Source organism: Fulmarus glacialis, unplaced genomic scaffold (genome assembly GCF_000690835.1).
Source record: "Fulmarus glacialis isolate BGI_N327 unplaced genomic scaffold, ASM69083v1 scaffold1780, whole genome shotgun sequence".
Classification (NCBI taxonomy): domain Eukaryota; kingdom Metazoa; phylum Chordata; class Aves; order Procellariiformes; family Procellariidae; genus Fulmarus; species Fulmarus glacialis.
The window spans coordinates 14,577-28,550 of NW_009186868.1; the positions used below are offsets into that span (position 1 = coordinate 14,577).

The 13,974-nt window shown below is 37.8% G+C and overlaps 1 protein-coding gene across 1 annotated transcript in view; it reads left to right on the plus strand.

Moving 5' to 3' along the window:
• The window catches only part of DHX35 (DEAH (Asp-Glu-Ala-His) box polypeptide 35), a 31,346-nt gene that overhangs the window by 14,196 nt on the left and 3,176 nt on the right, over positions 1-13,974 (plus strand). The window contains exons 13-20 of the mRNA XM_009572802.1: positions 1,649-1,812; positions 2,592-2,646; positions 7,796-7,891; positions 8,290-8,384; positions 8,992-9,069; positions 10,242-10,371; positions 11,079-11,160; positions 11,711-11,782. Coding sequence (XP_009571097.1) covers positions 1,649-1,812; positions 2,592-2,646; positions 7,796-7,891; positions 8,290-8,384; positions 8,992-9,069; positions 10,242-10,371; positions 11,079-11,160; positions 11,711-11,782 — 772 coding nt within the window. The remainder of the gene's footprint in view (positions 1-1,648; positions 1,813-2,591; positions 2,647-7,795; positions 7,892-8,289; positions 8,385-8,991; positions 9,070-10,241; positions 10,372-11,078; positions 11,161-11,710; positions 11,783-13,974) is intronic.

Genomic DNA, 13,974 nt, shown 5'->3' on the forward strand with positions numbered 1-13,974 from the left:
ATTTTGGTTTACAGTGATTTTAGTATTAGATAAAGAAGAACAAAACTATTTTTTTTTCTCTCGGTGAGAGATAGAAATTTCCCTTTTCTATTCCTCTGGCTTATTTAGAAATACATTGTTCATACGTGCTAAGCGTTGTACACTGAATCCTTTTATGAAACAGAAACACAAACTGAGCAGGGTAGGTGCTACGAGATTGTCAGCAATTGCAAACTTGTAATGTTAATGCAGCTGTGGCAAGTCTACTAAGAAGTTCATCTTTTTATCATCTTGGTTTCTGAGCAGTTGCTTCCATTTATAATATCCACTTACGATGCTGTCTTCTGTGACTAAAGTCTCCTTTAGACTGTGCATCTTACAAAGGACTCTGGAAATCCTTTAGATAACTGAGGGAAAACTTCTTTGTGTCCCCTTTTTCATGGGAATAGGTGCGAACCCCAAATGCTTCTCTTGAATCAATGACCCTGGCACTGTACAAAAATTACTGTTACAAATAAATCTGTTGGCCACCTAGCAGTGTTCAGAAAGCCGCAATCCAACTGTCTCTGTTCTCAGCTGTTGAACGAGTTGAGCAGTGCCATTGCTTATGTGCCTCAAATTCCCTCTAGTTTTGCTGGAGCTTTGAGACTTAGAGAGATCAAGCATATTCTTTTAAAATGTGTGTCTGCTTGCCAGCGGTTGCCACGTTAAACAAAGACATGATTTATTCTCTAAAATTGTGTGTCCAATAAGAATCAGGAGAGAATGTCTGCTGCATAATATATCAAGCTTACATAGCTTTTTAAGTATTTTACTGGAGAAACCATGACTACACTGAAGTTATTTTTGTGTGCTCAACAGCTGGCCTAATGAGAGCTTTAAGAAACATTTTAAAGGAGGAAAAAAAGAAGAAAAGAAGAAAGTACACCAAGTGGACAAAAGTAGAGGAAACATACACTGTCTTTGTCTTAGGGAAGGTCTGAGATAGACCAGAGATAGAAGAGGGTTTCTGTCTAGAAATGAAAATAATTCAGGTGAAAATAATATATTTCTTGTCTTGATTTGGAGTTTTAGATCCACATAGGGATGCGTATGCCTTTTCTTTACTGCAGAAGAGTTGGTTAGTGGAACGTGGAGGGATTTGGACCTTATATGAAGTATTTTTCCAGACTTAGACTTTATAGTGAACGTGCTTTTAAAAAGGCATTGTTAAATAAATTGGTTTTCAATCCTTAGTCTTTATTTTAAATATGCTTTTTAAACCTCCTTTTGTTTGAGTAGTTACTAAAAAAGCGTTCTTATACTGAAAGCTTGCTGGTTTTGAACTTTTCCATGTCCCTTCTTTAAAAAAATGCTTTTTTGTAGTATTGCGCCCTGCCTTTTATTTTCGTATAAAAATATTAAACAGGAGAGAAATAAAGCATTTCCAGATTTCTGTGAAGAATTTATAACATTTCAAATTGAAATATGGGTGGGTCAAGTACAGAATCAGCAGTGTAGCCAAAAACGTTGAATTTTCTGTTTAAATTAAAGTATCTTAACATACAGTAATTGGAGAAAGATCATCGTTGAGTTAGAGCTCTTTTAACACCTGTTAAGTATTCATACTCAATAATTTTAACTTGAAATGGGTACAATTCTATCATGTTGACTGCATACAGTGGGAGTTGAAACTCAGCCCCAAATTGCTTTGGTCTTTCCCACACAGAGGAGGACTTCGAGAAGTTGCCGAAGTCCACCGTTCCTGAGATGCAGCGCAGTAACCTTGCACCTGTCATCTTGCAGCTGAAGGCTTTGGGAATTGACAATGTGCTCAGGTTCCCCTTTCTTTCGGTGAGTCCTAGGCTGTAAAGTCCGTCATCTTTCCTTAGTGTGAAGAAAGATCAGTAGATGACTTGTTGATGAACCACAGAACCATTGCCCTGTTAGTTTGGAAAGCATAACTCATTGTCCACTATCGGGCAGCAAAGTATGTATTTGGGGAATCAACTAGTGTAAGTAATGTGTGTGACAACTTAGAAACAACAAGTGTTTGTATTCTAGAGTTTGCTGTTAGAAGTGTTGAGAAGCCGAGAGAGGTCTAAAAAGATAAATTCTGAGATTCTGCAAAACTGTAACTGTAGTCCCTTTGCACTGGATTTATGAAGAAAAAGGAAAAAAAAATTGATATCTACAGAACTAAACCTGTGCTTGTCTGACTTCTTAAAAAGAGCAGTACCAATTTTTAGATTTGCTTTCTGTAAAGTTTCTAGCTACTCTTGTATTGATGTGAAAAACTAACATGGTATGGCATTAGAAGAGAAAGTTAAGTAATTGTTCTGATCACTGCTGGCATCATTGTTGGACAAAGCAAGTATGCCTTTTTTGGCTTGGATCTTGAGAGCATCGTAGTGATGATGCTGAGCCTGTTGAGATGGTTTTGACTCGCAGCACTGGTGGTCAGTGGAAGGGTGACAGGAGGAGTCTGAGAGCTCTTCCTTCATTTTGCGTAAGTAGAAAGGTAGGTAGTTAGAACTTAAGGATTTTGCGGAGGAGGAAGATCTAAGAATTTTTGTGAAAACTCATGTGTTCTATGATGATAACTTTAAACAATGCACATTTTTTCTTCACAGCCACCTCCTGCACAGTCAATGGTGCAAGCTTTAGAATTGCTGTATGCTTTAGGAGGTGAGAATATTATGCTTTGCTTTATTTATAGTTATGATACAGGAGTTATGCAAAAAATTGTTAATTTGGATTTGGTGATTGGATGGACATTAATTACACTTGCATTTGAGAACTGTGCTTTGAGAAAGAGAAAATGCAGCCTTGACTGGTGGAAGGTTTTTGTTGGTATGTTTTTAAAGTGTACCTCAGTCTCCTCTGAATTTACTTTCTTTTCCTCTGGTTATTTCAGACAGGTAAGCAAGCAAAAGGCAGCAATAACTTTCTGGGAGGAACTAGAAATCTATTGCGTAGAGTATAAACTAGAATTTAACTATTTAGATTGGGCAAATGTGTATTTTATAGCTATCTTCTGTGTATTTCCTTGCACCTTCATGGGAGGAACCAGCTATTTGTCCTTGCTAGGGAGAGGGCTCTGAGCTGATGAGGGTGTTGGCTTGATTCTCTCAGGCAGATCTTTTGTTTGTGTTTCTTCAGTCCTTACAGAGTGGTATGAAGATACAGACGGAGTTCGGACGCTAATTAAACCAGTACATGAGTTAGACACTAAATTTACCTGCATTCAATTAGATAAGTTGTTAGATACTCAAGCTGTTAGTGTGGTGATCTTTCATTTTGTGTTACTGTGCCAGTGGTGGAAACATGTAGCACTTGCAAGTATAAACAAAGTAAGTTGAAAGTAAAGGTTTAGACAGCTCTTTCACAATCAGACTGATTGTAATAACCTAGAATTTAGCAAGCTTAATGTATTTGCTACTTTGTTTATTCCTTGGTCAGACTTTTAAAAGCATAGGGTATCTATTTTAAATTTTTCTGTTAGCATGTTGATTCATTATCTGATCTTGATGTGTGTGCAGGAACTCTGCCTAAACATTTTAAGTAAAATCTGATGCTTGAATTTGGGAGAGGCCAGTCACTGGACACTAGAATTAAACCTGAGAGAGAGAGAGTGCTCCCCGATGGCTTAGCAAAGCAAGTGTCACAAGTTAGTTTTGGGTCTTCTCGTTGATACGATTTTGAAGGTATGACTGACAAAAGTTGTTAAGAGCTAATCTACTTATAATTTTAAGAATGAGTTCTAGTCTGTGTCTCTGCTCTGAATATAGTATGGCTTATGGCTAAAAGACTACACCTTATGTAGTGTAGTGCTATTGTTGTTAGTGTTGTTGGTCCTGCAGCTGAGACGAAGTTCAAACCTGCAGCAAGTCAAACTGTTCTGATTCTATTAGCTGTGAATACATGATGCAACCACTAAAAAAAAACCCTGATCATTCCTAAAGGCAGCACGTTTTCTCCTGGATGAATTGGAACTACGTTTCTCACACTCAGTGTCTGTGTTTCAGTGTACGGCCTGCTTGCTTTTCATGCTTTTAAATGCATAGCAGCTCATTTGCATGCAGCTTGCAAAGAAAGTCAGCTCTAGTTTTTGCATTTAACTTTCTGGTTATGGACAAATGAACAGATATACACAAACTTCTAATTAAAAGAAGAAAAACCTAATCTAACAGACCCTGAGAGCATTATTCAAAATACTTTTCTACTATTTAGCTACTTAATAGAATATCTTTTTTTATTATGTTCTCTGAATTACTAATCACAGCTTGTTCTCAAATTCAGTAGAGAGTCTGAACAACGCTCTTAGTCATATGGTTTAGTTTTAGGTAGTCCTGCGAAGAGCAGGGAGTTGAACTCGATGATCCTTATGGGTCCCTTCCAACTTGAGATATTCTATGGTTCTGTGATTCTAAATGTGTTCATTTTGGTTGTATTCATTATGCCACTGTTGGATACCTATAGAACTCAAATCACACTGTAGTAATATTTTTATACACTGTTGTCAATTCCTTTTTGTTGTGGTGAGTGGAATGTATGCTGTCTAATTTTGTTTATAGAAAGAACTGTTATGTTGTTGGTTTTTTTGACAGCTATTTAATCTTTTTGAATGCAACAAACTTAAACAAAACAGAAAATTGACACAAGAACAGGTAATCAAAATGAAACTCTGTTTGACTTTAACTCAGTGTTTGTAGTTAATTCAAAGTTAACAATATTTGCTCCATAATGTAAACATGAGGAAAAGGGTAGTGTAAAGGAGATTGTGTAAGTTTTGGAAGCTTCCAGAGGTTTGTGGATGTTTTTACATCACTTACAAATGCTGTATTGTAACTTGTGGCAGTCTGCTCTCTTCTTATTCTCATGAAGCTGTAACTCTCTGCTTGGCCATGATTTTGCTCTGTGCTAATTCAGTTCCATCTTGCAAAGGAGGGTTTCACTTAAGGCACTTGGTTCTTGGCAACCCTTTCAAGCTTGGAACAAGGACCTTCACAGTGGCTCAGAAGTACGCTGCAAGAATGAATTCACAGCCAAAACCACTGTCGGGAAATGGAAAGGAAAGGTCAATAAACTCACTGATGAGCTGTTTGATGTTTTGGCAAAAGTGTTTATGCTCATGATAGCTTCACAGAAAAGTACAGAGCTGTTACTCTCTTGGCTGCCCGGCTTTTATAGCAAAGGAGAAAAGTGCTGATGTTGGTGTTTAAGATGGAAAGAAATGCGTGTGCATGTGTGTGATATATGGATTGGCTCTTCAGTTTTTGCTGAAGTTTAAGGTTTTAGGTGGTTTATTATGGAGATTTTATATAAGTTGCAGAGGTGAAGCTGCCCAGGCGTTTGCAGGTGCAGTAAGGACTACATTTCTCTTATGCAAGTATCAACATGTATTTCATCATTTGCATTGTAATAGCATGCAAATGTGCAGTTTAGGGTCAGGACCCTATTGTGCCAATGCGGTGCCAACAGAGTAACTTGTGCAGAGCAGACGCTCTTAAGGCTGAGATAGTTTTGTTGAATAAACACATCACTGTTTTTTAGACTGATTGTTTTTACAGTGATGCAAACTGATTACACCAAGAGTATCTCTTCTCAGCCTTCTCCTTTGATGCCCCTTTCAAAGTCTGAGTTGTCAGTTGGAGTTTATTGTTTTTAAGCATAATTTAGGAGGTAAATAAGCAGGTAAAAAGTGGCTTTATTTTTAGCTTTATTTCAGATCCAAGATTTTGTTGAAGATTTGTTTGTAAGTTGTCACCTATCAGAAACAACCACTCTACCTAAGTTTAAAATAGAGCATTTTAATCCCTCAGCCTGTCACATACTAGCAGTTGTTACTTGAAACTTTTTAGTGCCACAGTACTTGATTAATCTCTACTGAGCATGTTCAATAAAATTCTTTGCAGTATCTGTTTCTAAGATCTCCAATTTCCTATATATGTATGGATACAGTGGTTGCTTCCAAGATTATTTCAAGGAAACTTTTACCTATTCCAAACTAGTATCCATTGCAGGCCTTTTGTGTATATTCAGGCTTACTACTACAAAGACGTCTGTGCACAAGCTATCTATGTAAATATCCATGCAAAATTGCATTGAGATTTGTAGGATTCAGCAGCAGCCAAAGAAATTTGGCTTGATGCACCTGTAGAAAGTTAAAAATATGGTAATGTCTCCTTTTTCCTACTTAGGAAAGCAGTTATCTTTCTGGAGATGAAAGACAGCGTATTCTAAGCTATTAATTGTGGTAGCACTTAACACTCTCATGTTGCACTGCTCAAATGAAAGCTATCATACCTTAATTTGTGCAGTTTCTGTGACTTTGTGTTTAAATATATTACGTCATCATTTCACATAAGCTGCCTTTTGTGCCTGTTTCTGAGGAAAATATTGTGACATTATGTGAAATGCCTGTTAGGTTTTGTTGAACAGCGTAGGGGTGTGGTGAGTGAATTACTACATTGTCGTAATAAGTGAGATGATAGCCTATCAAATAATAAAGGAAAGTAAACACTTGATAGAGGTATCTGTGGTTTTAGATATGCTGACATGAGTTATAGGAGATTCTCATTCCTTGACTTGATTTGTGGTTTTCCTTTTCTCCGTGAAACATAGCTGAAGTACAACTGTGGGTTTTTGCCACCACACAGTTTGACAAATAATATGTATATAATGGGTGGGCCACAGTTGTGTTTCCTCAGTCCACTCGGCTGTGGTTATTTATGCACTCTACAGTGCCTCAAAGTCCTGTTACTGGGTTCTTGTTAGTCCCTCCTTGTGTAGCTTTTCTCTTGTGCTCTGCCTCCTGTACCTCATACAACTTGGCTTACTTGCAGTTTTCTTTTCTCTTTCAATTCTCACTCTTTGCTGCTTTTCTTACCGAGCTCTTTTCTTCTTATTGTTTCCTGTGTCTGTATTCTTTTTTTTTTTTTTTTATTCTAGTTCTTATGTCCTCCTGCAAAGGAAATGCTTTTCCATTTAAATCATTCCCTGAAATTTCAGCATAGTGCTCTGGATTAGAATATGACCTGGTGGTTTGCATGGGTAAACCTTACTGCAGGTGTTTGACTGTAGGAAGCCATACAACTAAAATGGTAAACGTGCAGGGTTGCTCACTGATAACTGGGAATCGAAAAGCAAGCTGTCATGCTTACCTCCTGTACCATCTCCAGTAGAAAGGTTACATTTGCAACATGGCTGACAGTTTAGTTATGGATGCATGAGGCAGACTAAACTGTAGAGAATCTTCATCAGCTGTACGTCTCTAGTTTAGATTATATTAAAGTTAAATTATTTTTCTCCGTGACCTTAGCAGATGTGACTCAGAAAAATGACATCCTACCCCCCAGCAGTGCTTCCTGTTTCTACAGTTATGCCTGTTCCATAATTAGGCACTTTTTTATTCTCATCAGGACTCCTTCTGCTTCCTGTCCTTACAAACAAAGATGTTGCTGAATACTTAAAAAGGAGATGCACAAGTCTGAGAGCTAATAGGCACTCTGGCCATTGCATTGACTTTGACTGCAGGTTTTGTAAATCATTGGCAGTAGCAATGGAACTTGGTCAAAATGAAGAAACTTGTGTGTTCAAGTGTGTTTGGAAAAAAAAAACAAAACCCCAAACTAAAAAAACTGGTGACTTATGGGAGAATAAATGGATATTAAGGAGTGCCTTTAAGCTTAGTTTAATATACATTCAGCAACTCTTAAGTGCATTTGCTATATTTTAGCTCATAATTCTGCTCTTCAGTACACATTAAATTCTTAAAGAAGACTTTCTGTGCTATTTTGCCTGTATCACAGCTACATTTATTAATATGCTGCAGGTTTGGATATGCACTGCCGTTTAACAGAGCCTCTTGGAATGAGAATAGCAGAGTTTCCTTTGAATCCTATGTTTGCAAAGATGCTTCTGGAATCAGGTAGGAGGAAAAAAAATCAGATTTTCTTCATAGTCTTGTGATGAGTAAAGGACACTGACTCTTGTAATTGTAATGTAGAATTAGACATTTGCTAAACTTGAAACAAACTGTATGCTTCATCTTGGTATGGTGTTTAGTGAAAAGAATTGGTTAAACTCATGGACTTCTCTAATAAATAATAAGTCTAACACATTTAACACACTAATAAGTCTAACACATTTGTCTTTTAAGTTTTCCATTAAAAACATTCACTGTTATACTAAAAAATCCAGTTGTTTTGGTATTTTGTTTTTATATACTATAAAAATACATTCTGCTGCTTTTCCTTTTTATTCTATATGGGGGTAAGTTGAATGGAAGAAGATTTCCTTTACTGAATTTCTCCACTCACTCCTCAGGAAATTTTGGCTGCTCCCAGGAGATTTTGACAATTGCTGCCATGATGCAGATTCAAAACATTTTTGTGATCCCTCCAAATCAAAAAGCTCAGGCTGTAAGTTCAGTCATGTCTCATTTTCTTTCTGTTAGTTCCACGTTTTGGGATTTCTGCCAAGTATTTTATTGATACCCATTACAGATTGCAGGTTTGTATGAAAATGAAGCAAGGTCTTGAAGTATACCTGTTGGTTATAGGTAAAAGAACAAACTGAGTAACAGTGGGAACCTTGGTGTCCTTTACTAGTGTTAAAAGCCTCCTTCTGAGGACCAGAAACATGAAAAGTTGTAAACCAATATTGGTCAGTGTAAGGGTTTGCCAAAAAAACCAAACCTCCCCAAACACCACTTCCTTTCAAGAGGAACAAAAAAGAAAGTATTAGGTTGTAGCAAATTCTTAATAGGTAGCAGTAGCCTAATTTTAATGCATCCCTCTCTTGAATTTTTGGGGTTCATTTTCAGTTCATTTTTATAATTTCAGTTTTAGAAGTGCTCCTGAATATAGGTGGGCTAGTAAAATATTGCTGTTGCCTAGAGGAACTACCCTATATGGTAAGAATTTTAATAGTCACCAGGAAATACGGACGTGATGGGAATGGATGAGTGTATTGGACATGATTTTTGCAAAAATCAGTCTGCCTATAAAAATATTTCTTCTTCTCCAGGCCAGGCAACACAGAAAGTTTGCTGTGGAAGAAGGTGATCATCTCACTATGCTTAATGTTTACGAAGCCTTTGTCAAAGTAAGTCAGTTCAAGCGTACGTGGATTTGCAGGAATGGGAAACACTTGAGGCCCTCAGTTCTGATTCTGGAAGCTCTGAATATAGCATTCTCAAAGCTGAGGACTTTCCAAGCCTATTAAGTGATAATGCTGCTTTAAAAGATATTCTGATCATATTTTGCCACAGACTTTGTGTAGTTCTTTTTAACAGGGAGTAGAAAGAAATTAGTTTGGGTACAGCACAGAAGTCTTATGGGTAGACAACTGTATTTTCAAGGAGACTGGCATTTTTGAAAGGGCCTAGGAAAAACAGGTATCCAGATTCCAAATGAAATTCATATTCTCTGATCTTTTGTATAGACGTATCAGAATTTTTCTGATTACAAACTGCATCTAAATCTAGCAGTCTTTTTTAAAAAAATTGCCTCACTGATCATCATATCCTCTTTTTCAGTGACCTTATATATTTACCCTGAGGTTTAACACTAATCTGAATACTTCTCTGTAAGCTGAGGTTTTACTTAATGGTTTTGAAGTGCTATACCTATTTGGGAGAAGTATATTTTGCTGGTATAAAGCACTTCTGTAATAATATATTTGCAACAGTGTTGAGTTGAAGCAGTATAACCACTCAAGTGTTTAAAAGACCTCTTCCCTCTCCCCAACCCCAAAGCAATCAGTGAGGCACCAACTGAAACTTTGCCGTTTAAATTTTATGTCTGCCTAATTCTCTTAGAAACAGCCAAATGCAGAGGCTCTTGGAGGAAGTGCTGGCTTCTGGAGAAATAGTTCTTTGCATAGAGAAGACCAGTGAAAACAGTGTACAGAAAAGGTTTACATTTTGAGATTGAAAACAGACTATTTTTTGATATCATGCTTTTGTGTGTGAGAATGGAATGACTGATGCTATTCTCTTTCACCACATATGAAGAAATTAAGCACATCTGTATGAAAATACCCCATAGCATTTGTTCTGCTGCTATTTACATGTTGTTTGAAACATGTTTTGTAGTTACTGGTGTTATGTACCCTTGTTAGTTGCTATGTAAACAGGTAATTTTCAGGGAAACCCACAATAAATATGTTGTAGGAGACAGAAGGAAAACAGAGCAAGGCTATGTGATCCAAGAGATTGGGTTTTGTTTTGCTGATGGTATTTCATTGTAATTTTTTCTATTCTTCTCACCGTGCAGCACAGCAAGAGCTCTCAGTGGTGTCAGGAACACTTTCTGAACTACAAAGGGCTTGTTAGAGCTTCTGTTGTAAGAGAGCAGCTGAAAAAGCTTCTTGTCCGCTTTAAAGTGCCAAAGAAGTCCAGTGAAGGTGAAATGGTTTTTTTAACCTGTTGTCCAATACATACTGAAGGTAGTCTCCAAATTGTCAGTCTGCTTCCTGATTTTCTTGTAACCTTTGAAGTATTTTCTCCCTGGCCTAAAAGTAATGTTAATGAAAACCAGATTTTATTCCCTAAAAATGACTGCAGACGAGCATTTTAGCCCAGTTTTACAATGAACATTTAGTTCAGTCTTCATTAAGTTTTCCAGCAAGAGATTATCACCACTGATTTTATATTTAATGGACGGACTTACCAAAAGAGTCATAAATAGGTCACCTCGTTCCCTCTCTTGACTTTTCAAAAAGCTGTTTTTCTAGTATGTTCAAAATGATGTACAGTCATTGGGATCTGATTTCCAGCTGTGCTGTGCATGCATGGATGCCATGACTGCTTCTCAGCACTTGTCTCTAACTGCTCTGAAAAATCAGACTTCAGTGCTTAGCTGTCACACAGGTTGCTTTAAGGACCACAAAACTGTCTTCATGGGGACACCAGTGGCAACAGTAGTTTTTTACGTAGTAATTTTGATTTGCTGTGAAATTGAAGTCAAAAGAGATTGCAGGGTTTGTCTGCTTTCAAGCCTTTGCTATCAAAGCCTGATGCAGTGTGAAAAATTGTCTGAGATGATTAAGTGGTATTTTAGGGATTTTTGCCATTCCATTGACTCGTTTTACGTAAAAATTCTTTTCTTCAGGTGATCCAGATCCTGTTTTGAGATGCATAGTTTCTGGATTCTTTGCTAACGCAGCTAAATTCCACTCTACCGGAGCTTACAGGTAAATATATATAGCTTCATTACAACTGTTGCTTAGTTTAAAAGCTCCTTTGACTAGATACATCTAAGTATAATCAACAAACAGATGCTTCTCTAGACACCTGCAATAAGAAACACATGGTGTTTGATTTACTAAATCTTTGAAGTTTTGTATTGTCAAACTGCTTCAATGTTCATCTTTTCTCTTTGGCAAATATAAATAATTAGAGTTATTGATAGTGGGAAGCTTACTAATAGTAATTAGCTTGTGTTAATACAAGCAAGTACAGTGTCTGTTGTAGCACTCCCAGTGCACTGAAAAAAAGCCTGAAACACTACTTGTTCATTTAATATAGATAAAACTCTTTTAGGACATTAAATTATCATTTCTTCCTTTGGCCAAGATTTAAGCCTGGTTTCATCTGAAAGCCTGTTCATTAAATGCAAATGTTTTTAATTTGCTCCAGCTCTTTCATTGTTGCCTTTTATTAAACATTCTTACTGGGGATGAAAGGAACCAAATGTTAAGCAATAAATAGACGCACGGGCTGAAATAGTATCTTGCTTTCAAGGACTATCCGTGATGACCATGAACTTCATATCCACCCCACTTCAGTGTTGTATGCAGAGAAACCTCCACGCTGGTAAGTTAAAGCTGCTTTCACTTGCTTTGTGATCTTTACAAGACATTCTCAGCAGCCAGACATTTTCATGGATGACTTTTCTCCATCAGTGGAGGAATAGACGTAGAAGGTCATGAGAGAATTCAATTGGTGTTTCCTTTGCATCTTTCAGTAGGCAGTGTCCAAATAAATCATGGAAATAGAGTGACGTTTAACTGTCAGAAAAAAATGTGCAAAAGTTGGAAAGCAGAGTCAGGTGACCCTTTCTTAATAGGCATCCTATTTTGCACTGCAAATTGCTCTCCAGGTGGTCTCTGTACCTAGATAGAAATAGGATTAATTTACTTTTATTAAGCCTATTAAGTAAACATCCTGTCAAATAGGTGCTGCAGTAATTGCAAATGGCTTGCTAGGAGAAGGCATGTATGTCAAATGCATGATGCAAAAAGTGTGAGAGAAGTTATGGCTGTCTAGCAGTTGAGGAAAGAAGTGGTTGTTCTTTCATATTAGCTGGGATATTACAATTCCATTTGTGTGTCAAAGATGCTCAGATAACGATTAGAACTGTGTTTCTAACTACCAGGTCAGCATGATTAGCCTAAAGTATTTGGACTCTTGTCCTTCTTTGCCTGTTGCTGAGACTTTGAAGGATAAACTTGGCCAGTGTCATCTGTTATCTTTGAATTTGGGCTCCTACACCTGTTGCGTAGGGTTTGCAGAAGTGTAACTGATTGGAACTTAGCCATCAATTACATTGGCTCATAAAATAAAAATGAGTCCAGCTCTCTTGTTCTTAACTGTACCAGTTCTTCAGGGCTGAGTTGAGCAGAGTGTAGCTAAAGTAATTTTTGTCACTGAAACCACCCTGATTTGCTGCTGTTTTGCAAGTTTTTTCCTGTCACTGCTGTTAAAAATAAAACACAATTTGTTTGCAATAGTAAAAAGAATATTTTGCAGATATACTTCTGAAATTTTCTAGCTTACAGTAGGTAACGTCCTGAAAGAGGTTGGGTTATGGGAGAGTGACAGACAGTAAGAAGAAGAAATTAATATGGAGAGAAAGTCTAGTGGTAGGAAAGTACTGGAAGAATTCTTTGCTCCAGCACATGGCTCCTCCAGGGCTCAGCTTTTAGATGATGAGCCCTCAGCATGCAACTTCCACCCCAGCCTTGGGCAGTTCCAGACATATAGAAAAGCAGAACTGTAGACAGCTAGCTGGAAGTCTTAACTGGAAAAACCTTAAGACTGCTCTTTGCTTCACAGCCTGTTTGCTGTTGGTGGCAGTAGTATTGCAGGAGTTTTTGGGAGTACTGATTCTGGGCTTAAATCTCTTTTTGGACCCCTGTGTTGCAGAACAGGCACAGAGCTGTCTTCCAAGGCCACATGGTATTGCCACTGCCAGCCTAAAGACACTGCTGGCTCATGGCATCCTGTAAGACAGGAGTTTAACTTAGTCAGTAACCCTAGTTTCAGTGGTACTGCTCCCTGGGCACCCATCCTATACTGAGGGTTTCAATTCTCTGTTACAGGTGGTTATAAAATGTGTTCTCATTCTTGTTTGTTTTCCTCAGATTTCTCTTTAGTTGGTATGTCTCGGGCTGCATTTGGCAGAGAAGAGAATTTTGGGCTCTTTCCTTTTTGCTTTTGAGAGCAAAATACCAATTAATGAGAGACCACAAACCTTGTGGGTTTGCAGCTCTACTGTGTATAGAAGGCAGATAATGACTTACGGTTTTGGTGACTAACCCTTCAGCGCGTGGGTTTGCGCTTCCTTGGTAAAAATGACTTTCCCATCAGAAATAGGTTGCCCATGCTGGCAACCTGTTCATGCTGGCAGCAGGGATTGAGTCCACATGGCGGTCTGTTTCTAAATCTCTTACCAGGAGATGTTCTGGCAGTAATTAAAGCTGATTTCTTCCTCTAATCCGTATCTTGCTTGCCTGCAGACAGGCACCAGGGATAGTCATGCTGTGATTTGTGCCCTACTTGTTATGGGTCCAGGGTTTTCTAGTGCTTTTGACATCCTTCCTCATGATATCACAGCGTAACTAATATTCTGTCTTCCAAAGCATCTGTTATGAGTCCCCCTTGGCCCCATTATAAGAAATATTCTTTCTTTCATACCTTGCATCCATATGTCCTGGTAGTATGTGAAGGTGTTTTTAATGGCAGTCTAAAGGTTGTCTTAATGTAGAGTACTCTGAACAACCAGA